The sequence below is a fragment of the Lissotriton vulgaris genome, chromosome 7 (genome assembly GCF_964263255.1).
Source record: "Lissotriton vulgaris chromosome 7, aLisVul1.2, whole genome shotgun sequence".
Lineage (NCBI taxonomy): Eukaryota > Metazoa > Chordata > Amphibia > Caudata > Salamandridae > Lissotriton > Lissotriton vulgaris.
The window spans coordinates 1,437,963,040-1,437,990,338 of record NC_141695.1 but is presented as its reverse complement, the minus strand read 5'-3'; the positions used below and the strand labels follow the sequence as shown (position 1 = coordinate 1,437,990,338).

The 27,299-nt window shown below is 44.7% G+C and overlaps 2 protein-coding genes across 3 annotated transcripts in view; both read left to right on the top strand.

Annotated features, from left to right (window-relative positions):
- The window catches only part of LOC147705788 (syncytin-1-like), a 165,519-nt gene that overhangs the window by 48,949 nt on the left and 89,271 nt on the right, over positions 1-27,299 (top strand). The gene's annotated exons all lie outside the window — the stretch shown is intronic.
- The window catches only part of KIAA1755 (KIAA1755 ortholog), a 696,136-nt gene continuing 681,513 nt past the window's right edge, over positions 12,677-27,299 (top strand). For both annotated transcript variants that reach the window (XM_086932242.1, XM_086932241.1), the window contains exon 1: positions 12,677-12,921. In XM_086932242.1, coding sequence (XP_086788368.1) covers positions 12,919-12,921 — 3 coding nt within the window. In that variant the 5' untranslated portion in view covers positions 12,677-12,918. The remainder of the gene's footprint in view (positions 12,922-27,299) is intronic.

The window sequence follows — 27,299 nt, the reverse complement described above, 5'->3', positions numbered from 1 at the left end:
TTGACACTAGATTAGTCTCTATCATGTAAAAAAGAGGACAGGTGACTTGGATGCATATAGGTGAATTCGCATGATATGTGTTAAAATGTACTACTCATGGATTTTGGGCAAGGCCCAAAGACATATTGTTGAAAATTGAGTACTTCTGTTTATTCAAGCTGGCTTTTGAGAGGGATTCTGTAATAAATGAGAAGAGCAACACAATCTACATCTTTGTGTAGCATTCCTTGAGTTTGCTCAGGCTTTTGATACTGTGATTCAGAACTATAGTCCAAATATGGAAAAGTTGAAGATTGACAGGGATTTGATATGTTTAATTGGTATTTTGTACATTGATACCTCAATAACTGTACCCATGGCCTGAGGAAGGGATTTAGTTATTCTCAATATGACACAGAGGGGGTGGGATAGAGCAGCGCATGGGCTTCTGTCCTATTTTGTCTCTACATCACTGAATTTTCCCATGGGGAGGATGACTGGGTTAAGGGTGTGTCCATGTAAAGTTATAAAGTGATGCCCTCCTTCATACAGATTATACAGCCACTCTTCTATTCTGTACCACCATGGACAATTACATCTATGTGCAGAACGGGAAAGAAACAGAAGAGGCACATTTCTACAGTGGAAAACATTGTAAAGTGCTTGAGGTGCACTCAATGAGGATTACTATACATTATTTTGTTGTAATATTGCTTCTGAAAGTATCTTCCAGGGTTGGTGGGTCCCTAAATCTCTTTTCTACACCAGTTGAGGATGTGCGTCGAGCCAGTGGAGGAAGTGGGTGGAGCCGGGGGAAGTGGATGTGGCCTCCAATAAAAAATTTAGCACCTGGACTTAATATTTTACAAATTAAGCACTGCAAGGCCCCCTCCAGACAAGAACCCAAGCAGGCCCAAACTAGGTTCACTTTTGTAATCTTATAATTAGCTGCCAGAATGCTCAAGGCAGGTTACCATAGCGCTTTGTAGAGTCTGTTGTGGGGTCAATTGTGTGTGAGCATGCGTATGAGCTTCATTGTTGTGGTTGATGTCACACAAACTTGCATTTATTCATTATACGAGCGAGCAGGTTACTACTATTTGGCAACAAAAGCCTATTCAGCGTACATAGGCCACAGTGCAGTTGAAGAACAGAAGGAGGGGACTTTGTGAAGATTAAGTTGGGAAGAAGAGGAGATGGAATAAACAAATATTCTAATCCCATGGAAGGACGAGAAGTTCATGCTTGGCAAGTTGTTTTGAAGAATAGGCAGCGATGGAACAAAAGAAGAAGGGCATTAAATTGCAAGGAAAGTGATGAACTCAGCAGGAAATGGGAAGGCAATGATTAAATGGAGCAAAGTTGCATAAGATTCATGTTTATGAATGATGCAGAGATGAGAACGAGATATGGAAGGAGGTGTAAACGAAGTGGAAGGCGAGAGATGTGTGTTGCTGAAGTGGGGACAAGGTGATGCAGACACCATTGCATGTCGGTTTATTTATTTATTTATTATTTATTTATTATAGTGTTTTGTATAGCGCGAACAAGACCCTTGGGTATCAGAGCGCTTAACATAGAAAGTGAATTGGAGATTAATATGTAAACAAACAATTCTACAAAAACAAGCAGAAATGAGGTAGATGATATACTTTACTCACGCATGTGCAATTTGCATTAGGAGGTAGGGTTAGACTTAGCTTATATCATAAGCCCTGAAAAACATACCTAAGTGAATTGGAGATTAATAAATATACAAACAATTCTACAAGAACAAGCATAGATGAGGTTGATGATCTACGATACTCACGCATGTGCACTTTACATTAGGAGGTAAGGTTAGACTTAACTTATATCATAAGCCCTATAAACACCTATAAATTGAGGTCGAGGATTAAATAGTTTTGGATGTGAAATACGGTTGGTTATATGTTCATATTGACATGGGGTAACGGTAGGGATACAGCATAGTCTTAAATGAGGCATCCATCAGGTGTCCTCAATTAGCCATCCTACAATTTATGTCGGGTCTTCCCCTTCTGGTGACATAAATGTTCAGTGTTAGGACAGCAATGGACCATAATATTGATTAGTAGGCTTCCCTATGTAAGGATTATGAAGTGGCATTTATGTTCATTTTAGGGAAAACTTTAATTACATCAGTAAAGTTATTTTAGTTCTAGTATGTTATTTTTATTTTAGTTGGTAAGATATAAAAGTGCACTGTAGATCATATAGTTTATATTAAGTATATCATTTTATATATTGTGTGTATTTTTGTGTGTAGAGAAAAGAGATTTGTTGTAATGTTATAATTAGCTGCTAGAATGCTCAAGGTAGGTTTGTGGAATCTACGTGTCTTGGGATTCCAAGGGTGGTTGTGGTAACATTCATGAGTGAACAGGCAAGGGAACTTCACAGTGTGGTTGATGTCAAATAAATGTACGTTTATTTATGAAACGAGTGAGCAGTTTACTACATTCGCCATATTTGGGCCTTGTCAGTAGGATGTAGCTTCAGCCCAGTGGCATAGTGAGCCTGAGACGCATTACTGGGCATATCTGTTGCACTTAGGACATCAAATGCAAGAATGAAGAAGATGATGGATGAAAAGCTTGAAATAAACTCAATCACTGCTGACTGCTTGGAGCTGTGTCCCAGTCTACTATTTCTCCCCAAGATGCCACTCGAGCTAACATTCGAAGGTTTATTCACACACAGTTTGGAGGGCGAATTGCTCATTTTTAATGTTTGGTTCCTGTTGCTATGGCTGTTAGTTCACAAATAATTTTACAGAGAGATTTCATCATATATATATCATTAATAATTTGTATAATATTATCACAAATGTAGTCTGAGACACCAGCCTCCTGTAGATGGGCTTCGCTCTGCGAGGAATCATTTTGGTCGGAACTTGCAGCCAAAATACAGCACCAATAGCCAACTTAGGGGCCGATTATGATGGCGGACGGACCTGAGTCCGTCCGCCACCCCGGAGTAGGAGGGACCGTCCGCAGGGGCAGCGGCGGTCCCTCCGTGCAAATTAGAATGTGACCGCCACCCTGACGGTCACATCCTGTATTTTTAACATTGCGGCAGGTGCTGCTTGAAGCAGCACCCGCCGCAATGTTAAAAATGTAAGCTGTGCATTTGCATGCACCGCGCGGTGCCTGCCGCTTTGTGCACGCAAATGCAGGGGGGTACCATAGGTACCCCCCATGTGCACCCCCTTCACCCCCAAACAAAAATCTGTATGCCTTTGCACGGCGGAAATGCCGCTGTGTAAAGGCATAGTACTCCAGACATCCTAATATGGCTGGCGGTGTCTGATAGACACCGCCAGCCATGTTAGTGCTTTTCCGCCGCGGTCGGAAGGCGACCGCAGCGGAAAAGCTGCACACGGAATGCCAGACCCACCAGCCATCCTAATATGGCAGTGGGTCTTTCGAGGCTCCGCAGTGGTTTTTGCCGCATCCACCGGGCCGGCAGTGGCTTTCGTCGGCCCGGAGGATGCGGGAAAACCGCAATCATAATAGGCCCCTAAGTTTGCATTGTTCTGAAATAGGACTAATTTAAAGTTGTATCAGAAACCTATCAATGCACACTATTATCAGACGTAATCAAACAGCCACCGATTTACCGCTTAAACCATATCTGAAACCATTCAGGCTGCTTCTCCCAAACTTAAGTTGATCAGACATTGAATCATGTCAGCATGAGCGACCAGTTCCTTCATATGGTGTCATCCTATGGCAGAGCTCATTTTTCAAGGCCCACCATCCCACTTACCCGGCCACTCAGGACCTCAGTTGATCTCTTCTCTAGGATGAATGTGCAGATAACTCTTAGGTTCAATCGGTTGTCCAGAAATGCCCCATTATATAGCTGAGGCCTAATAAAACTCAATTAAAACATGTCTCTTAATTGACATTCTCACTAGTGATTCTGACCAATGTAGAGAGAGAGAGAGAGAGACACAGACACACACACATGCGCACACACACACACAATTGCATAATCGATAGTTAAAATGCCTCAGGCAGACCTCGCCGACACCAAAGTCACATACTAATTGATCTTTGAATACAACACTGCCATACAGCTAGGGGTGAATCAATAAACAATGTCCAAATTATATCATTAAAGGCTACAGGAGAGAGGAGGGGGTGCTAGCTCCAACACAGCTGAAAGCACTGTGTGACTGCGCCTCTCTTTTTGTTTTGTTTTTACATCTCTCCGATGAAAACTTTTTTTTCCAACTCAATTTGCTTACTCCAGTTTTTTGCCACTTGTTTAGCTTTGCTTCTGTTAGGTAGTCTCGTCTTTAGGTCGATCCTAGAGTCAGCGTGCATGCGCTGCTCTGCAAGACTTGTTGTAGTGGAGTAGGGAATAGAAGCCCCGCCCACTCTCCACCCATATTTGCCATTAGCTTGTGTCACTGTCCCTCCTAAATGCTAGCTTCTGATTCATAAATAGGCTTGTTAGTCCCTCCTTAGTACAGCCGCGTCTTCCTTTTATTACCTTCCATGGTGTCCTGCCCTTTTACTTCGGTTGTTACACTGTACCTGTTATTTAGTTTTTTAGCACTATTTTCTTTATTTTGTTTCTTATTCTGCAGGCACGATGTGCTTTGCTTACATTGAGTCTGTGATGCCTTCTTTACAACCCAGCCCTCCCTCCCGTTGTCCGTGCCTTCCTTACCCCCACCTCTCTCCCGTTGTCGTGCCTTCTTTATCACCCCGCCCTCCCTCCCGTTGTCCGTGCCTTCTTCCCCCCGTGTCTGTGATGCCTACCTTACCCCCGCTCTGCCTCCCTCCCGTTGTGCCTACCTATTGGCTATGACAATGTTTTTTTTTTAAATTTATATGTTTTTCTCATATGTAACACTGTACGTTTCCGACAGTCGGCCTACCTCGAATGAAAATTCAACAGTAAAAGCAAGCAACAGAAATGCACCCACTGGGAAACAGATGACATCTTATTCACGACGTGTTCTTTATTACAGAGCAGTAGATTCACAAAGCAGGGCATCTTACCATTTTACATGGCATTGATACAAATAGTTGCAGGTCCATTCTAATTGGAAAGGCAGACGTGTCTGATGCGCAGTGGTGAGTGGCCGTCAATTAAACTTTAGAGTTTAGGATTTTTCAATGCTCTTAGCACAAAGTACAGAGAGCAGTGCACCCGCTGCCCAGGGTCGGATTGGGATTAAAAATCGGCCCGGGCATGATAAAAAAAAGTGGCACACATTTGCATATTGTCTTTGCAAAACACTGCTTCAGCAAACTTAAACAAGCATTTACAATGCAACGGTTTCGCCTTTGGAAAAGTTTGAGCTATTGGCATTGTAAATGACAAAATTTGTATTTATGTGTTGGTTTTGAAAACAGATAAATAAATGGCATTGTCATTTACATTGCCAATAGCTCTAACTTTTCCAAAGGCGAAACCGTTGCATTGTAAATGCTTGTTTAAATATTGCTGCACAGGGGCAGGAGTGACATCTCTATGAAGTAAGCAAAAAAAATACTCTACTTCTCTTTACCCTCCCGTAAAGTAACTTGAAAAGAAAAAGAAAACTACAAACAAAAAATATGCTTAATCTTGTTGAAAGACACCTTGAGAGATGCAAGGCAAATAATCAGAAACTAAAGCGCAAATGATTTACAATTCATAAATATGGTGCATGATCATTTTTAGAAGGATGGAGTGAACTTAAATTACATTAGAATCTACATGAATAAAATAAGAGTATTGTGCAGTCTTTAAACTGTATTTGCCAGTCACACCACGATTTCATTACTATGTTTAGTAAAAAGCAGACATTCTACGGCATAAGTATTTATTTAGCATTTTCCATACTCTTTAAAGGCCTAAAGCACTTTCGTGGGTGGTCGAGTTGCATTATTTATGTAGCAATTTAACTATACGAAGTTTATCAAGCGCTCAGATTTGCATTGATTTCCCTGGTGCCTGATTGAAAAAGTTTCAATAGATTGGCCAAAGTAGGACATGTTGATGAGGTAGGTATATTTATGATTATTATTTTTCACACTGTGGCAATCCAAGAGTGAATGTTTGACAAAAAGGGTTTATTTCTAATTCTTAATTGTAAAATTAGATAAGCAGTAACTAACTGCTGAAGCAACCTAGACTATTTCATTTAGCGAGAGTCGGTGTTTGCCAGTAATTCTACCCAATTTCTCTGTGATGCGACTGAATTTAACACTAGAATCTATACTAATATAATAAAGAGAGAGCCCAAACCTTTGAGGCGGGTAATCTCAAGAACCACAGCACCAATCTCCACACCCAATACAGCGTTGGAAATGGCAGTTGCAGCAGAAGGGCATAGGCTATGCAGACGCCCACCATATACATTTAAAAGGTAAAAGAACCATGCCAGCAAAGTAGTCCCTCGTGGGCGTGTCTGCATTGTGCTGTGGGTGTGTGCTGGAGGCGTGACAAACGCTGGGGGCGTGTGGTACGTTCCGGCCTTCATGCCATGTCTCATATTGTGTGCTAATCCCACCCTGCTCCCTTTAAATACCCCTGCACCCCATAATCATAACCCACCCTTACTCCTTAAAATACCCCAACACCCTTAAACACTAACCCATCTTAACTCTATAAATTTACCCTGTACCCCAAAACCCAAACCTATCCCTAAACCCTAAAAATACCCCTGTACCCCAAAACTCAAACCTAGCCCTGAACCCTATAAATACCCATGTACCTCAAAACCTAAACCTACCCCTGAACCCTAAAAATACCCCTGTACCCCAAAACCCAAACCTAGCCTTGAACCCTAAAAATACCACTGTACCCCAAAACCCAAACCTACCCCTGAACCCTAAAATACCCCTCTACCCCAAATCCCAAACCTAGCCCTGAACCCTTAAAATACCCCTGTACCCCAAAACCCAAACCTACCCCTGAACCCTAAAAATACCCCTGTACCCCAAAACCCAAACCTAGCCCTGAACCCTATAAATACCCCTGTACCTCAAAACCTAAACCTACCCCTGAACCCTAAAAATACCCTCGTACCCCAAAACTCAAACCTAGCCCTGAACCCTAAAAATACCACTGTACCCCAAAACCCAAACCTACCCATGAACCCTAAAATACTCTGTACTCCAAATCCCAAACCTAGCCCTGAACCCTTAAAATACCCCTGTACCCCAAAACCCAAACCCACCCCTGAACCCTAAAAATACCCCTGTACCCCAAAACCCAAACCTAGCCTTGAACCCTAAAAATAACCCTGTACCCCAAAACCCAAACCTACACCTGAACCCTAAAATACCCCTGTACCCCAAAACCCATACCTATCCCTAAACCCTAAAACTACCCCTGTACCCCATAACCCAAAACTATATCTGAATCCTTAAAATACCCAAACACCCCAAAACATATACCTCAGTACCCCAAAACATATACCCCTATACCCATACTTACCTTATCCAAACATTAAAAAAACATGCTTTTACCATTCATGCATTTACAACGAATTTCGTTTTTATATGTATGCGTGGTAAAAGCATATAAAATGTAATGCCATGCGTTATAATGGCATTGCGGAGTCATGGTACTTTCATAATGAAAGTATGTGGAGTGCTGGTATGCGGAAAGAAAATTGCGAAATAATGGGTATTTACCCTCCCCCGGTAAGTACATTGGTGGCACGGCGGCCCACATCTCCAGCAACATACTCATATTTTTTCACCACCTATTTGAAAAATGCACAGGTCTCTCTCATTGATGGCCAGCACCGACATACACTTTTAGACACACCTCCCGCCACAAGTTTTAGAATTGCGAACTTTAGAGCTGGGGAGCTACGTTCGAATCTCGGCATCAGCTCAACATCCTGTGATTCCAGGCAAATCGTTTTGTCTCCCCGTGCCTACCACAAATGAATGTGTTCTTCTGTAATGTAAATTGTGCTCATGCCGTGTTGTCGAGTTTGCTCTATATAATATGCAATGGAAGGAAGGAAAAATAAAGTAGGGAAACTCAAGTTTAACACTACTGAACGCGCACTCTTAAGTGCATCAGCAGTGCACTGTGAATCAGAGCGTTTCACAGGCCTGTCACAGATAAGAAATGCTATCAAAACGAAATCCTACTAAACAATATACTACTGGCCGGCAGGAATTCATACCCGGACAACGTCGGGACGGGCTGCTAGTTTCTTATAAAATGGTCATGCGAAGGACATAATTGCCAAAGTGAATTTTAACCATTAGACGTTAAACGGTAACATCAATTAAACGGGGATTCGAATCTTGCAAGTAAAAAATAACAGTGCTTCTTTCACCACATTCACCTGCCAGCGCTGGAAAACTATCCATAAGTAAAACATCTTGCTTGGTGTCGTTTTTAAAATGTAAGCAAGGTAAGAAAATAGATTACTAAACTGTTTTCATTAGGGCTGTGTGGGAGGACAAGAAAATGTCATTCTTTCTGCAGCCCTCCAACATCTCTTTAATTGTGGAAGGGAAGACCACTGACAAACAGGTGTCAAAAAGAAGGCAGCATTCCATAAGTGCCGAAAGGATAAAAGTTGCAAACTGAATGATGAACATTTACCCATATGAGATAAGTGCCGAGTGATTTTTTGTTTAGCTAGGTCATCAAAATTGGGAACAAATTTGCCTAAAAAACATTAAAATGCAAAATGGACCTTTCACCACTTGTGTACTATTTGCGGGAAAAGCGCTATACCAGGGGGAGAGAAGAGCACTAGAATACAGCTAAACAATTGATAAAGGCGAGCACACAGCAGAAAACTGAGGAACCAGTAAGAAGAAATAAAAACTAAAACACTGCAAGATTGAAGCATACCTTTAGCGCAGTTTTACAGTGTCGAGTAAAAAAAAGAACCAAAAGGACTTGTTATATACAAGTTTTGGAGAACTGGAGTTTCAGTCTCGGCAGGGCAGATTTTTTTTTTTTTAAGTTGTGAAAAGCAAGCACAAACATGGCAAGTACCAAATGTGCTACATGAACAATAACGAGATAAAAACCGCTACAACTGTCTAGGATCTGCACCGGTCATGTTTGTAGTAACACTTTGAATGTTACTCGGATGCCAGAGTTGGATTATATTACTTTGCGTTTCCGAAGAACCTAGCTGAGTTTCAACCAAGCCACCATTTTACTTCAAAAATAACCTGATACCAAAAAATTCCGACACAATAAATCTAACACAGTCTCTGTGATAGCTACTCACCTCATTGGAACTATCCTTGTGAGAGCTGCAGCAGCAATGAGAGTTCACAATTACAAATATGGGGCACACATCTTTCCTGCTATAAGCCATTTGAACAAAGGCCAGTAGTTGGAAGGAAATGAGAAGTTAATCCAACGGGAGAACTCGGACTAGAAGTGCCCAAGATCAGAGTGTGCTAGCCGACAGCAGGGCACAGATAAATGCTCACAATAAAGTGAGACAGGAGCATAGTTTCAGATTTGCACACGATTTATGCCGGGTCATGGAATAAATCCGAAGAGCTTGGATTGCGTTCAGTCTCTGTCAAAGCTATATTAAATATGAAAGGTAACTCTTCTGAGCCCCTCCCACTCGTTTCCACCACTAGGAGGATTATGTGCAAACCGGCCACAAGCCACCATGCAGCCACTGTTCCACCCACCGTCTGCACGAAGGCTCGGCCCAGATGTAAACACAGCAAAGGTTATCACACCCTGCAACCCGCAAGTGGCCAGCCATATACACAAATGTATGGAAACTGATACTATGATATTGTTAGCAAGCAAGGACAGGCGAGCATCCAGACATGCCACCTGCAACCGCGGTTCACAGCTCTTTTGGAGGCGACAGAAGGATTGTATGGAGCCCTGAGGTAACGCGAGTTATTAGCATTATTATTTGGGCTGTGAATGCACCCCTGTAACAACTGTTAGTTTGGGGTGGCCACTTCACTTGCGGGTCATATTAAAACAACTGCTTTTCCGACCCATTACACTCAACTTTTAAATTAAACATACCAATAAAAGAAACACTATGCCACAGTTATAATTTAAGTGAACATCCGTAAATGGGAAAATTCATGACTGTTTCCAAGGGGCAAAATACTAAAACCTGTTAAATGCAAGATCTTGATATCGGAGGCTTTTCGTTCTAACAAGTCGATCCATTGCTTTTAGTTGATAATTTAGCAAACACCGAAGCAATCCCGGTCAATTTCGATCCAAAAATAAGACGGCTTTGAAAGGAACAGTCTTCGACGCAATCAACATTTTAATTGGGCATTAAAATAATTTCTAAAACAACACAAATTCATGGACTTGTGGTGTGCCGTTGCAAAACTCCATTGCGGGACTCATTTCAGCCCTGAGTGAAAAGGGCAGGTGCTCATTTAAATCAGACCGATCTCACTCACCTGGGCAGCAGAGGGGGCAAGGTGAAAGCAACGCCGATGGAAACATTTCAGAAATGATTTACTCTGACCTGCTTGCGCACGTGGTTACTGGCACCGACTCACAAATCCCTGGGGATTCAGATGATGCGTTCTTCGCCCCCCAAGACCCAGTTTTTTTCAGAACAAACACTCGAGTCACAAAGTACATGTTGCACACCATAGTGTTAGAAAATCACACAGGGGGAGAAGGGGAGGGGGAGAAAAGGTGAGGGGGGAGAGAAGGGGAGGGGAGTGGGAGGTGAACAGCTGCACTATTAGAGGAACTAGTATGGCGTATGCCTACATGGGAGGAATTTTACCTTAGTTAGCTATTCGAATAATTTCCCACAGTATACAGAACGTACAGGCCCCGTGGTCCAAGGCTAATGAATTCAGCAACAAAGTCACATTACAAGAATAAAAGGGCCATAAAAATATCCATTATTTCCCAAGAGGTTGTTACAGTGGCGGTCGGAACTGTTTTGCTACTGGTACAGACCATTCCCTTCCAAGAATGTAAACTGCTTCTTGGATTTTAATACAACAAAAAACACACTACTGGTCTCTGCGCTCCGCCAGAATCTCGTCTGAGGGAATGCAGCGCCAATGGACACCATAAGCAATGGGAAAGACACTACAACGGACAGACTTGTGAACAAGCGAAAGCACAGCACGTCCTGTAGGCGTGTTTTTCGCGCTCTCCCCTTCTCATTGGCTGGAAGGTAAAATTCCAGCCAATGGGAAGAGGAGAGGGCGGGACGTAAAAAAAGACACGGAAACGCCCCCGAATCGCGTCAAGGCGGGCCCTAAACTGAGTGACGCTCCTCTCCTCCAATGGCTGGCCAGTATTTACGAGGCCAGCCAATGGAGAAGAGGGGCGTGTTCAGGCCCCCATTCTACTAACAAAAGATTTCGGCTCCGCCCACTGCTTACGCAGTGGGACGGTAGCCGAAACCTAAAAAGGAGGGGGCAGGGGTAAAGAAAATGCATGGATTAGCTTGCACTGTTAAAACACACCTGAATACACATGAGGCCACTTTTACTCAGGCCCCGCTCAATATGCATATGTTAATGGGCAGGCCCCAGCCAGAGAAAGGGAGTGGCACCTCTGCTGTTTGATAAAAGGGAAGTAATTGAGGCCCATCTGCCTCCAGAAAGGCCACTCAGGCACCCACCCACTGGGCCGCTGGCGACATCGGACAACGCAGAAACTGACAAATCGCCCCCCAGACTGCTCAAAAAAACAGCCCAAGGCTGGAGCAGGACACCGGCCCCTCGGGCATTGCCCGAGTGCCCGCGTTACCAATCCAACGTTGCCGCTGCCCCCCCCTGTACCGAGCAGTGTTTGTCACCTTGTTACAGAAGAAAGCACAATCGCGCAGTGCTCCGAGGGAATTGAGGGGCTTCAGTCAGATGACCCTTTTGTTGAAACAGGGATTTTAAAAAAACATGGCAGGTACGCAGGGTACATCAACAGGCTTTACAGACAACCATTTGCAATGCAATTGTTCTCGCATTAATGAGAGATTAAGCTATTGGCATTGTAAATGACAATGCGTTTTATGCATGTTTTAAAAACCAAAACATAGATAAAAGGCATTGTCATTTACAATGCCAATAGCTCAAACTTGTGTAAATGCGAGACCTATTGCATTGCAAATGCTTGTTATTTCGCTCAATCAAATCACGGTATGGCATTCAGATTTGTCTACTGGGAAACTCAATCATTTCCAAAAAAGGCCATTACCCTTGACAGACCAGGGACGTAGCCAATGGTGCAGCAGGTGCAGTGGCACCATGACCCAGAGCCCTGAGGGACAAATTGAAACCTCATTATTGCTCTGTTTTACTACCCAACAGCAGTCAAAGGGGCTGTTTTCCTTGATTGCACCAGTTCCCAGGGCACCCTTGCTACACTCCTGGGCGTAAAGTAGTACTCTGCCATACCATGCGCCCTCAACACATCCTGCATGGGGGGCTGGGGCATTATTTTAAGTCACTCCTCTGTGGCCGACTCATGTTTCTCCAAACCTTAAGGCAAGCTTCATAAAGTCAATTCAAGGTTTATGAACCGACAGCAAGGGCACACACAGACAGCTGCTTGGCACTGAAGTGTGTAAAGAAAGAGATGCAGGAAGGATGCGCCTCCCGGGCTTCCCCCGCTCCTCCCGCTCTCCTCCCCTTCCACGAGCAGGACTGTGCCAGCGAAGATTGATACTGGGAGGGAGGCGAGGAGGCGACGCTCACTCTCTCGCGATAGGCGCACGGCGGAGCACCTACACTTGGCGTACACAGCTGCTGACCTGCTCCAAGGATTCCACAGCTCGCGGATCACATGGAGAGTTTCTATTGGTGCAGGAGGTATGGACCGGACACACTGCGCGCGGGACCCCTCAACGGCCGAAGCACCGGACACTGGCGCGGGTGAAGGGGGCTGAAGAAGGCAAAGATGTAGTCCCTGCAGAGGGGGACGATAGTTCACGCCCCTAAACACCCCCACACCTCAAACATGGTAACTTCCCGGCTTTCTCTCACTTTCTAGCAGGTTCCGCTTTGTTCTTGCACGGCGCATGTTGCAGTTAGCACAGCTTATTGTTCTTGAGCCATCTATCACAATACGACTGTCACATAGTGAAATGCGCAACAAAATGATAATCGTTATTATTGTTTTTATTTTGCATCGTGCTTCCACTTCTGCAAAGGTACTTCAAAACGAAGGGTGGGTGGAGTCTGCAGGTTTGGTCGTATTTGGGTAGTAGAAGGTGCTGCAGACATTGCCTTTTACGGTTTCAGTTGTCCAGGTTGACAAATATCCATAGCTTTTAACTAACGCCATGTTTAGTGTCAGTCACTTTAATCATACACCAAAAGAAGTCACAGTTATGGGTCAGAGTTGACTAAATTATGCGGCTACACAAAGCAAATTATGCGGTGTAATGCAGTTCATTTGGGTCAGTAATATTTCACTATTCTGTCATTTTAACATCTCTGAATACTGTATTTGCAAACGTTTCACATCATTAATACAAGTTCAACACATAAATATGCAATTAGCAACCGAAAAGAGACCCGATAACCTTTACAAGGAGCCTGCTACTGCCTGGACCCACGTGTGGTAATTTTCTAAGTAACGTTTATCCAACGAAACTACAAACAATGTTTTTTGTTGAAATCTGCAGATTCTGCAGCAAGTGTGGTAAAATCTATAATTATGCTGAAAATATAACAGCTACAGATCTGCATAACTGCAGAGGCTCTGGTTATAAGGCAACTGGGGCATTCTTCTTAAATGCACTCCTTGCTCGTGGGTACTTCATAAATTGTGTATGTGGGTAGGGGGCTATGCGCTTTATAGTTTCCATTAAACAGCAGTGATTCACTATGTGCATTTCGACAGCGCTCGCTACCCCGAGGGTTCTATTGTCTCAGCAGTGCTTGGCTAGCAGTGAAATAGTTGTCCTATAGACAAGGATCATTTCAGAATTTGTCATGAATCTGACATTCAAGTAATCTAAAGTTGAAGCTGGTAACTTAGGGCCTATGAGTTTGGCCGTATTAGAGCAGGCCGCAACGTCAGCGCCCCACTCCTGCACGCCAAACCCATATTGAGACCGCCCATTAGATTCTGACTGGGATTCAGGTCAGGTGTTCCTGCAGTGGATGGTCCATGGCGTGCGAAGGCTCATACGTGAGCCTTAGCAAGGCATGCAATGGGAACGCCTTTGCACGTTCCTGCAGGGCATGGATTGGGAAGTCCACAAACTGGGGGTGCATGCATACAGTGGGGCACATCATGTGCCCCCCATGCATGCAATCCCTGGTGCAGAGGCACCAGGGGTGCCCTGTAGTGTCGCTTTAGTTTCCTCACTGCCACTCTTTTTTATGGTGGGTTCACCAACATGAAAACAGTGGCGGTGAGGAAACTCCTACTATGCTTGGTTGTGCTGCAGCTGCACCGCCAGCATTTTGAGGGCCTCAGACCACTGCAAGACCGCAAGGGATTAGCGGATCTCTAGTGGTAGTAGCAGTCCCATGGCAGTCCGACTGCCCAACTTGTAATAAGGCGGTCGAACCGCCGGTGCTCGGTAGCCACACCGCCACCATGGGTCTGGGGGTCCATCAGCAACCAACTCGTAAGGCCCTTAGTAACAGTGAAGTGTTTGCAGTGGAAAAGCATACCTTGGTATGATTCAGAATGCAAATAATGCCTCATTTTCAGTTGTAACAAGTAGTGTGGTTACTGTTATTTGGTAGTGTAGTCTGTTTTAGCAAACAAGAGTAACTGGACAGGTATCAACTGTATAAGAGGAGGCACTAAGCAGGCAGGGTTATAAGAGAGAACGAGGAGGGGAAGGTGTGAAGAGACCACCAGGCGTGTGACTAACACCTGGCTCCCTCTCACAGGGATGACCTTTTATCCAGTCTTCCAGCCAACAGAACCAAATATGCACATTTTTCTCATTATGGGCGGGTAAGTCCCAGAATGCTTTGGTCTGTCGGCATCACCCTCAATACAAGGGCCCATATGGTGCCTATTGAGACTGGGCAAGAGGGCTAGTGGGCAGTGGTGACAGGGAGTGAAACAGCATTGTTGAGGGGCAAGAAGAGATGTAAGAAACCATAAGAAGCAGGCTCAGAGCCGATGGACAACAGTAGTCGAGGGAAGAAAGAGTCAGGAGGAGACATGTACAGCCAGAGCGGCTTTAGGGCAGTGGTGACAAAGAAGAGGCACTGAGACAGATGTTCAAAGAGCGTCATTGTTAACAGATGAGCTCCCTTTCAAGAGGGAGATGGACTACAATGGAGACAACAATTCAGGAGAAATAACTATGGCCTCAGTAAGGCATGTTCTGCTGATACTCTTCGCAGCTTTATTTTATTTATTTATTTATAAAGTTGCTCCTCTGCATAAGACTGAGTGTGCAAAGCCTAACGAACCTGAAGAGAAACAGTGTGCTCCTGGTTTCACATGAGTGGTGTACCAGGACTCTTTAACCCCTTCCATGCTGATGACGAACCCCAGCCGTCATGCACTACGGTGCTCGTGTGCTGATGACGGCTGGGGTTCGTCACGGCCCGCCCCTGTTCGTGTTGTTTACAGCACACCAGGGGAATCGCGGCCGCATGGAAGGGGTTAAGGGCTGTTGATAAACACACGACTAGACATATCTTCCAAAACGTGAAAACCAATAGTCAATCATTCCTGTCTCTCATCTGGGCCCATGATAATTCACAAAGACCTTAATTTTGGCAAGAGCTTTACATTGGGTCTCGGATCATATTGGAAGCCTTGCTCTTGTTGTAAGTTTTCCGAAACATCCAGCATCTCATAATTGGGGTCTTCTAGGGTAGCCCATATCACTGGGATAGGCAATGCTTCTTAACTCAGGTTTCTGGCAGGACTACTCAGATTAAATGTGAAACCGACAGGGAGGTCATAGCCATCTACAGATTCACTGTCTGAAAATCACTGGTCTCTTGGCCTTCAGCAAAGACACACTCACTACCCGTAAGAAATGTAAAATGTCCTTACAAATGAGCCTCTACCCAGGACTCACGCCGCTCAAGCTAGAACCACCAGCTAACTCTCAATAAAGATGAGGGCTAACAACTGATGAAACATTCTTCTCTTACTAACTTATCCTAAACTCAAGTGACTTACTTAAAAAAGCGTTTCTACTTTAGCCTTAGATACCGTTGTAGAGGGCTCTATCAGCCATTAAAGTCCCACTCCGTCGTTAACGGCCTGAGCTGGAGCCAAGGGCCTTTCACAAGGGAGCAGGCGTTTAATGGTGGTAGAGCCAGTTACAGAGGGCTCTAAGTCTATAAGAACAATCTGCTCCTAGAGGGCAGAATGTTCTAATTTGTAAAACAAAGGGCTCATGGAGCCCGAGGGAGGTTCCGTGACGCCTTGGTTCACAGCATGAGCAAACATTGGATTGTTGATGCTCCTGGCTTCAACCAGCCATTGGAAACCCAGAGCACTCCATTGCCTTCAATGGAGCACTCAACAATCCAATGTTCTATTAATTAAAGCACATCTTGTCGATACGGATGGAACATTAACTTTGAAATTTAAAAACAAATAATATTTTATTGACATCGATACTTCATGCACTTATCAATAAAACAAATTGAAATCAAATAGGACTATCCGTATGCTGGTAGCTAATTGATAGGCATTATTAAGCTCTGAGAATTGTAAGTCATCCCTAGAACTTGCTACCAAGAGAAACTTTCAGTTTAGTATTCCTCAAGAAACAAATGCACCTACGACCTTTGTTTTACCTTCTCACTTACGTAACTGTTCTGTCTTGTTTTTGAAAACAATAACAACTTTTGCAATAAAGAAGGTAGACGATTACAGAAGGCGGTCAGCATTTTGGAGCTTGTCGCTCGACGAGAGCAGCCCCCATTCTCCATGCTAATATCTGCATGTGTAAACTCTTTGGCCCCAATTTACGAAGCCAGTGCACTGCCATTGCGTCATGCAAGGAAAGGGATTCAGTCAGATTTACAAAGCCTTGCAAAGTCACCTTGCATGGCTGTGCGTGACTTAGTAAATCCAGTGTATCGTAAGGCAGTGCAAGTTGCTGCCTCGTTTTAGTTTGCTTTGGGAAGGCCTTCCATGGGTGAAGCGTGGGTGTTCCCACGCATCAGCCCATGGTTTTTGGCACATTGACAGATTTATTAAGACTAGTAAACCTGGGAATGTGTCAAAATGCTATGCCTTCCCAACAGAGGCGTAAGGAGGAGGATTATGTCTATTTCTCCTCGTTATTTCCTCTTTTCCCATGCTTCTGCAACACACAGATCAAGGAAATGCCTCTGAGGATTGTTTTTGTGCAGGAAGGTGTGCCTTCCTATACCAAAAAAATCCTGCCTGTAACGCAGGTACCCTTGACCCATGGCACCCTTGTACAATGCTACAAGGGTGCCTGAATAAGCACTAGGCTGCTTATTCAGGTATATAAATATGGGACATTCCTTCTCTATCCATTTGACGTAGTGCAGCAAAAATTGCTCCAAACAATAGTAAATCTGGGCCCCAGTGTGTGCCAAGCACCTCCCTAATACAGACCTGTCCAAGCAGAGGAAAGAAAAAACAGTGCAAACGTGCTCAACTTAAACACTAACACACTGTGGCCCTAACTACTAGCGGTGTTTCAATCCTGAACTCCTGCTTGCACCCAGCACTTTCTGAGCTACCTTACACTACCTACCGGACCACGGCACACTTTCAAATGTGCTCCATACCAACTAATGCCTGACTATCACCACGCAAGATCCAACCCCTGCCCTTGCCCGACCAAATATGTGCCCCTGAACTGGACTGCCCTACTTGGCCAAAGCTAGGTAGTGTGGCTCACTGGTTAGAGGCGGCAGACCCGAGAGCAGAGGACGGCCCGGGACCAGGGTTCGATTCCCGGTGCGGCAGGTTTCTGGACCAGGGTCAGCGGACTCGATAATTCTCTCGCCTTGGTGCCCACTCTGATCAGCGATCACACTCGGCAACTCTGGGCATTAGCTTGCCTCATCCTCACTAACGGCCCCACCAGACCGCCGGGGATGCCTGGTCTCACCCTGGAGATACCCATTAAGGGACCATCTCTCAGGGAAGCCAGGAAGGGTTTCGCAGCGGTCGAAGCGCCTTGGGACCCTCCGGGTAAGTAGTGCGCTATATAAATGCCTATACATTACATTACATTACATTACATTACATTCGCGGCGGTGGTCACCCCAAGAGGAGCCACCCCTGGATGCCCACATTCAGTAATAGAACCTGATACAAGTTGTGCCAGCAAACATAGTATATTTAAAGTTTGTGGACCTCGGAAAGGAAAATAACGTTCTTTATTAGCCTTATTTATGAGGAATTGATGTAGGGCTGCGCTGCAAGTCTTCATGCTGTGTCACCCTAGGACAATGTGAAAGGGTAGGAAAGCACCATATTTATGTAATACAGTGTATTCCTGTCCTTTGTCCCTGCGCTGGCGCATAATTTTCGGCCTAGCGCCAACATAGGCACCCTTACAACATGGTGCACGGGTGCCTCAGTTGCAGGCATGATAGTTTTTGTGCAGGAAGGGGTATCTTCCTGCACAAAAACAATCCCCATCAGGCGTTTTCCTCTTTCTATGTGTGGTGCAGAATGCAGCACATATGGAAAGAGGAAAAAACAAGGAGAAATAAAAAAAATTCTCCTCATAACATCTGCTCCGAGGAGGCATAAGATTTTGGCGCTGCCACAGGTTTACGTGAAGAAGTAAATCTGGGGCAGCGTCAAAATCCATGGGCGCTGCATGGGAAACCCCACTACAATGCCCATGGAACACCTTGTTAATGATGAAAACGGGAAGGCAGTGACTTGGGCTGCGTTGTCTTGCTTGATATCTAAGAGGCCAAGCAAAGCCATGCAGAGTGGCTTTGTGTCGCCTTATAGTTATGATTGAGAGGCTTACGCCAAGTGTCTAAAAAAGTGACGCTCTGGCAGCGCAATCCTCTCATAAATAAGCCCCCAAGTTCTTAGACAGCTTATTTCTATGGTTTTGGTATGTGGGTGAGGAAAATTAGGGTGCCAAATGTGTACACTTTATTGCAAATAAATTCATGTACTTTTCACTGTCAATATTTCAATAACAATATACCTCTGTCAAACACTTTCAAATACAATGGTAATTACAGTTTGCACATATATGACCATCGATTTGTGCGCTATGCGGCGATGCCAAGGATTGGGTGAGCATGTAGTCTGAATGCTTGTAAAACCCCATTTGGTGGCGCTTCCGATTCTTAAGAAGCACCCAACTGGGCCTTGTTTATGTGATGGTATATCCAAGCAGAGCACCTTGCACTTTTTACTGTCTTGTAAACTGTACATGAATTTTCGTACTGCCTATCTGAAACCCATGTTTGTTAAATATGGTGTACGTACAGTTAATCAGGCTATGAGTTTAATTTTTAATCTGCAATTCGGCCGGTACCAAGATACCGATTTTAATGTTCGCCGACGATACTCTGATTCTATCCAAGACCTCAAGTGGTCTACAACGCGCTTTAATAATCTTTGATCAATTTTGCAAGGACCACGGACTAGAAATTAATGTGTCTAAGACAAAGTCAATGGTTTTTAGCCCTCCTCGTGGCCGTAAACCTCATATTGTTATGAATGACCGCCCATTAGAGATTGTCAATGCTTTTACATATTTGGGAATCCACATATCAAACGATTTAAGTTGGACCAAACATATAGACACTGCAAGTATAAAGCATAGGCAAATAGTTGGTGCACTTGGCTCTGAGCACAGAAAATCCCTAACAAAACCAGTAAAACCTGTGCTCCAGGTATATGAGGCCAAAGCTTTAGGATCATCACTTTACGGTGCAGAGTTGTGGGGCTATGAGAACCTTGGGAAACTACAAACTTTGGAAAATAAGTTCTTTCGACTTATTACAAGTCTTCCCAAGAGCACCCCCCTGCTGCCATTAAGGTATGATCTAGGCAGAAAGGCATTAATTGACTTAGCAAGATTAAGACCTATTATGTATTGGCGTAGACTTTGTACTACACCCAAACTCTTACACTATGCGGAAGGATTTAAGGATATAATCAATGCAGATGAGTTCCACAAAATAGGATGGCTAAATGAACTAAGGAAAATGCTGGGCAAACTAGGCCGCTACATGTTATGGGAAAATCCGGAGGTGGCCACTTTTCCAACAAATACTAAACTTAAAAAGATCTATTGGGAGAAGGTGGCAGAACGGACTTGGAATGAAATCAACCAAGAGACTATGGCTGGAAAATATTTGCAAGCAAAGTTCCTCCCAAGCCTAGAACCATACTGGGACACTATCACTAGCCCAAGGGATAGGAAGTTGCTTTTCCAGATTAGAGCAGGTTCTCTCCCTCTTAAATCCCTAACAGGCAGGTGGGGAGGCCCCTCAAATAGTTCTTGCCCATCCTGTGGAGCACATGACGAAACAATCAGTCACTTTTTATTTGTATGCAAATCCTATGTAGAGCCCAGACGCATCTGGCTTACTCCCATGTGTAAGAACTTAGGTACGACCAGCAATGTAGTGGCATTAAGAATTATTTGTACTAGTTCTTCATTGTTTATTCTAATAGCCACTTCTAAATTTCTCGGCTGGTCATGGTCCATCAGACAAAAGTTTTTAGATAAATGAATGAACTGGAGGTCATTAATCAGAGTGTACATATTTTATCTGTAAATTTTATGTGACAATGTATGTGATACATTTTTTATTACTTTTTTCCTAACTCTTTTTTAATCAATTTAAATGTTTTATAACAGCTTTTTAATCTTGTCTGTAAAGCTTTTATGAGTTCATTCTCGAATAAAGCAAAATTGATTGATTGCTTGTAAAACCCCATTTGGTGGCGCTTCCGATTCTTAAGAAGCACCCAACTGGGCCTTGTTTATGTGATGGTATATCCAAGCAGAGCACCTTGCACTTTTTACTGTCTTGTAAACTGTACATTAATTTTCGTACTGCCTATCTGAAACTCATGTTTGTTAAATATGATGTACGTACAGTTAATCAGGCTATGAGTTTAATTTTTAATCTGCAATTCGGCCGGTACCAAGATACCGATTTTAATGTTCGCCGACGATACTCTGATTCTTTCCAAGACCTCAAGTGGTCTACAACGCTGATAAGCGTGGCTCAAATCCACCCGAGTGACTTACCGCACTCACCTATAGTCGCTATACAGGAAGTCAGCCGGACAGTGGAGAAGAATAAACAGAAGTCTTTATTAGGCCAAACAACACTCATATGAGAGGGCCCTGTCCGACCTCACTCCTAAGAGTGCGAACGAGAGGACTGACTCTCTGCATCACAGCAATACATTATAATGCAATACAGTAACGAGGGGTACGCCCCTTGTGGAAAATTACCGAGCCTCAGACCAGTGGACAATGCTCTCATACAGCAGGCATCTGCACCTGCAAGGGATACATTATTATCTCTACTCAAGGCCATGGAGCTGGGCTTCGGCGTCTCTGGGCATGAGAACATTACTGATAAAGAGACTTGTTAGTTTCGGCCACAGTAAGCTGAGAAACGAAAACTGCTGTCTTAGTACATTTCTGTATTCCTGCGGGAGGGGCATATGAGCGAGCAGGGCCCGCAGGCACAGAGGGTTACACAAAATGGTGGCACACAGGCTAAGCTAAGAAACTAATATGATCACACGTACATTTGAATATAAGCAAAGGCAAGAATAATAATTCGGCATGGATGCATATACGAAATTCATTAGTTAGTCATATGATGCTAACTCGCACATCATCATAGGGCATCGAAAAGTGAATTCTATCAGACCCTCCTTTTAGCATCATTGGCTAACTATAGCCTCATTTATTTGCAAAAGGTAGTGCCGACATCCAGTCTAGGGACAGGACTTAATTTCTTTAGTCTAGAACATCTTCTGCAATGAACATCAACCAACTTGCATCAGCAGGAATTTCAGTGATCATAGAAGTTGTATATTGACCAGGTAACTTCTTTTTCGGACGTATATTTGCAGCACACATTGAACAACATGGAGGGAGGCAGTATATGCAAAGGCAGCAAGACAGTATTACACTCACCACACCAACCAAGCCCATCAATATTTTCCAACCCCAGGAAGAGAAGGCTCCCCAGAGCCACCCTTGTAGGGACCACGTCCCATTATCTTGATGAAGTTCAGTCGCTAATCTATGTAATTTCTGTACCGCCAAATTAACAGTCGGGGCGGAGTCAGGGATATAGACACAACAAGACGTCCCGATGACGCGACAGGCCCCGCCCCTATCAGCTAGTATGACGTCAAGGACCATCCTGTTCTGGATCGTGAATAATCTCATAGCCTGAATCTCAACAGATATGTTAGTCGTAATGTCAGCCTCAGTTAGGACCACCTTTTCCATTACCCTAGACAGTCATCTAATAGCTCTGCTATTGAATATAGGACCCCAGAAAGGAAGCAAACCCTTCGAAAAATCAGTCCATTGTTGGTATGAGGTGTCCGTCTGATCGACGTCATCTACCTGAAGTTCCCTCCTTTTACGCTGCTCTTGTGGCTGCTCTTGTGGACTGGGGAATCGACGATGAGTTTTGTGGTAATCAGAAGGAGCCACATATACAGGAGGAATCATATAGGCCAGGTAACACACCCCACCCCAACCCTCAGGCAACCATAAGTACCCATTATCTCCACATACGAAATAGATGCTGGGTGGGGCAATCAAAGAGGGGCTAAGAGGCAAGCGTATCGAAGCAGTCACATTGCAGGAGCTATTACCGACTTTGATGGGACCCCTCCCTCTATACAGAAATATGGAGGAGGACCAACCACAGCCAGGGGGATCAGAGACTTGGAGCTGTTGTTACCCTTCGGGGGGTGTCTGTAGGACAGGGAAGCATTCAATTTCAGGAAACTTTCCCTAAGTTTGTCAGTATCATTTGGTGTCAGAAACCGGCCCAACTTCTTCTCACACGTCTCTTTAAAGGTCTGGTCAAAGCGTCCATCAGTGTATATTCGTCCAAGGGAAGATGGAGACAGAGGGCGTACTCGCATCGTCATTGTCCACCCCCTATTCTGTAGTCGAGGAGTCAGGGAATCTGGCTGCTGGAAGTATTTAACAAGACCTATAAGAGTATACCACCCCACACAACTATTCACTGGCGTCAAAGGAAGAGCAAGGAATCTGTCTTTCTTATAGGCAGCAGAGGGTAAAAGCCCGCAAACCCAACAATCAGTCAAATTGGTAGTGGCATGTGCATGGTGCAAAGTCTTAAAAAAAACATTATCCTTGTAACTTTTACGCAACATTCTTTCACCATAATCAACAGTAATCATATTGTGTTCAGGGACAGCAGTGGGTGTGGGTACTAATACGTGGACGGGGTAAGCTTTGTCTAGAAAAAACAATATTGCAAGAGTCACTAAAAAGGCAATCAAAACAATTATTATGACCACAATCTTTCCTTTCCGGGGAAGGGCCAACCAAGGGGAATCAGGCACAGGTCTTGGAGGAGCCGCAAAAGGCTGCTCCTCATCAGGAATTGGACGCCCAAAGGGATACATTCTGTAAAATATCAAAAAATCAAAAAAATAGAAAAATCACACTTCTACTAAAAAAATACTCCCAGACAATCCTCAACCGGCCAGAGGGGTTCTTCAACCCTTAAAAAGGGATCTTCTCCCTGTGTCCTTCAAAGCCTCACAGGCAGGCTTTTACCGTCCATACCTATTTCCCACGATGTTATTCAACAATTCAGAAACAAGGGAAGCACTTAATTCGGGCCCCGCACCACTCTATAGTCTCAAAGAACACAATCTTCGGCTAAACACCAGGGCTCTTATAAGTCCATCCCTACCACTAAATCTTCTTATTCAGGAAATCCACTAAGCCCTTCTTCCGGTGTCTAGTCCATCATTTTTTTGCACTGTTATTTGTTATTTCTTTTTCGGGGCCTCAAATTGTAGCGAGTGCTCCCTGGCACTTCAGGATCCGTGAACAAAGCAGGTGTATCTGTGGCAGACGCTGGACTTTCTGATGTCTCTTCACTAGTAGCAAGGGGAGTAGTAGAGCTCACTGAAGTCTCAATTCCGCTACGCTCTTCTCCAATCAGTGAAGCATCCGAGAAAGGAGCATACCTCGGTATAGACTCGTGCTCTTGATCAGCGATGCCATCCTGGACCCATTTGTCATAGGGTAACGGAAGCGGGACTCTCTTTACATGTGAGGCGTGAGTCCACGCCTTCCTGCCGTCGATCCGAAGTGCGGTGCGCGTGGTGAGAAGCACCTGGCGCGTCTCTGACCACCTTGGCTCCAGACAAGACTTCCGCTGGTATCTTCGTACGACGACCCAGTCCCCTGGGTGGATGGTGTGTCCAGGCCCCTCCGGCAACGGCTTCAGAGTGTCTGCTACCTGCTGATGAATAGAACGAAGATCTTTAGTCAAAGCATACAGATAATCTGTCAACAAAGGGTAAGGTACTTCAGTAAAACATTTAGGCCTCGGCACTCCCCAGATATTGGCCGGACGGCCGAATGCCACTTCGTGGGGGGAGACGCCCATTTTTGCATTCACAGTCACTCTCGTTGAAAGCAAAGCTAAGGGAAGGGCGTCTGGCCAACGGAGACCTGTACTCTCACATATTTTGGCCATCTTGAGCTTGAGCGTGCCATTAAATCGCTCCACGAGTCCTGCTGCCTGAGGGTGTAAGGCTGAATGAAACTTTTGAGAGATCTGTAAGCCTTTACATATTTGTTTCACTAATTCTGCATTAAAGGACGTGCCATTATCACTCCAGATCACCCTAGGTAATCCGTAGCGGGAGAAATACTCCTTTATCAACATTTTTGCGGTAGACATGGCCGTACAGTCTTTCGTTGGATACGCCTCCACCCACCTACTAAAGGCACATACGACTACAAGGACGTACTTCAAGTTATTGACCCTTTCCATTTCGATGTAATCCATCTGAATCACCTCGAAAGGAAAAGAGGGGGGTGCAAAATTTCCAGTTGGGACAGGGGTACCCTTTCCAGGATTGTGTCTCAAACACACCATGCATTGACGGACCAGGTGAGTGGCCAATTTAGAGATATTCTTATTGCTCCACACTGGGTCTAACAGTTTGCATATGCCCTTTGCACTAACATGGGCAGGCCCGTGCGCCATCGTCACTACTGGAAGAACATACGCATTCGGGAGCATCCATCGTCTTTTGTCTGTCACATCCGTCCAACATTCATCCGCATCTAGTCGTCCCTGCCCATCCTTCCATGCTCTCAATTCCTCATCTGTCGCTTTACTCTGTATGTTCTTGACACTCTGTACAGTGTCTGCGAACATGTGAACATCTAGGACCCATCTAGCTGGTCCTGCCACAAACATTCGTGGTAATTTTTCTCTAGCAGTCTCTTTTGCTGTTTCATCGGCGAAAGCGTTGCCTCGCCCTACATCATCCACTATTGTCTTGTGTGCGCTACATTTTATCACGGCCAATCGTTTGGGTAATGTCAGGGCCGTTAACAATCGTAATATCAGTGGACCATGCTGGATGCGTTGTCCGTGAGAGGTCAGGAATCCCCGTTCTGCCCAAAGTCGCCCATAATTATGAGCCACGCCAAAGGCGTATTGGCTGTCAGTATAAATGTTCACATCCAACCCCTCACTCAACTCACATGCTCTCAGTAAGGCAATAATCTCGGCAGCCTGGGCAGAATTGTAAGGTATTCTAGAAGTCTCCACCACTGTCTGTAATGTTGTTATTGCATATGCTGCTGTCGATGTACCATCTGGTAATTTAAAACATGACCCATCCACATACAACTCCCCATCTGGTTCGTCCAAGGGCCTGTCTGTCAGATCCACCCTCCCCTTTGTCTCCTCTTCAGTCCTGAACAAACAATCATGTATGTCATCGTCTTTGGTATCTGTATCTGTGGGGATAGGTAACAAGGTGGCAGGATTCAGTGTAGCACACCTTTTGATCGTAACATGGGGTGCAAAAAGAGTCATCTCATAACCCGTAAGACGAGCACTAGTTAAGTGCTGCGTCTGTGTCCTGTTCAGCAAAATGTCCACAGCATGCGGTACCATTACTGTGAGGTCTGATCCCAGTACGAGCCCTGCCGACTGTCTTATAGAAACCGCAGCAGCCGCCGTGGCTCTCAGGCAGCTCGGCAGCGCTCTTGCCACATTATCGAGCATGGCAGAGAAGTAAGCACAAGGTCTCTGCTTCCCCCCGAAACACTGAGTTAAGACAGACAGCGCGCAACCTTCCGCCTCGTGCACGTAGAGAACAAAAGGCTTCTGGTAATCAGGTGTTCCAAGAACTGGCGCAGAACACAAAGACGTTTTTAGTGACTCAAACGCTTCTTGACATGCGGGGGTCCAGGGTAGGGGCTCGCGCACTTCCTTGGTAGTCAGATACAATAGGGGTTTTGTTAGTAACGCATAGTTAGGTATCCACTGGCGACAATACGATGTTATGCCCAAAAACGCGCGCACCTCTCGCTGCGTGTTAGGTACCTGCATGTTAGTGATCGCTTTTATGCGCTCTGGCGTCAATCTCCTCCCCACTTTCGAAAGGAGGTGACCGAGGTAGGTGACCTCCGTTCGACAGTATTGAAATTTCGGAAGGGACACTTTATGCCCCCTTTTAGCCAAATGGTGCAACAATTTCACAGTAGCATCCCGACAACCCTGCTCGTCGTCTGATGCTATTAGGATATCATCCACATATTGCAACATAACGTTGCCAGGTGGAAGTTCCAGTTCATCCAATTGTGCCTTTAGAGCCTGACTGTATATGCTCGGACTTTCAGTGTACCCCTGAGGAATTCTTTTAAAGCGGAAGCTGCGGCCAGCCAATGAGAATCCGAAGAGATATCTGCTCTCTTCATGCACTGGTATACTGAAGAAAGCATTTTTCAAATCTAGGACAGAGAAATATTTAGCCGAAGGGGGTATCATTGTCAATATTGTTGTAATGTCCGAGACCACCGGGTACTGTGGCTCTACTACCCTATTTACATGTCGCAAATCAATCACAAATCTATAAACATCAGGAGTATTATCAGTAGCATCAGGTGATCGCCTTTTGAGGATAGGTAAAATAGGGCTGTTGCATATGTTCGAATCAGTCTCTTCCACTACACCAGACCGTATTAAATCTTGTATTATTTGTAACAAGGCCTTTTCTCCCTCCCTAGGAATTCTGTATTGTGGAACTCTGGGCAATTTGGCTCCCATCTTCACTCTGATTGACACCGGGGCAATATCCATTTTACCAACATCAGTATCACTGACAGCCCACAAGCTGTCGGGTATGCCTCGGAATTCAGGTGGTAACGGGTC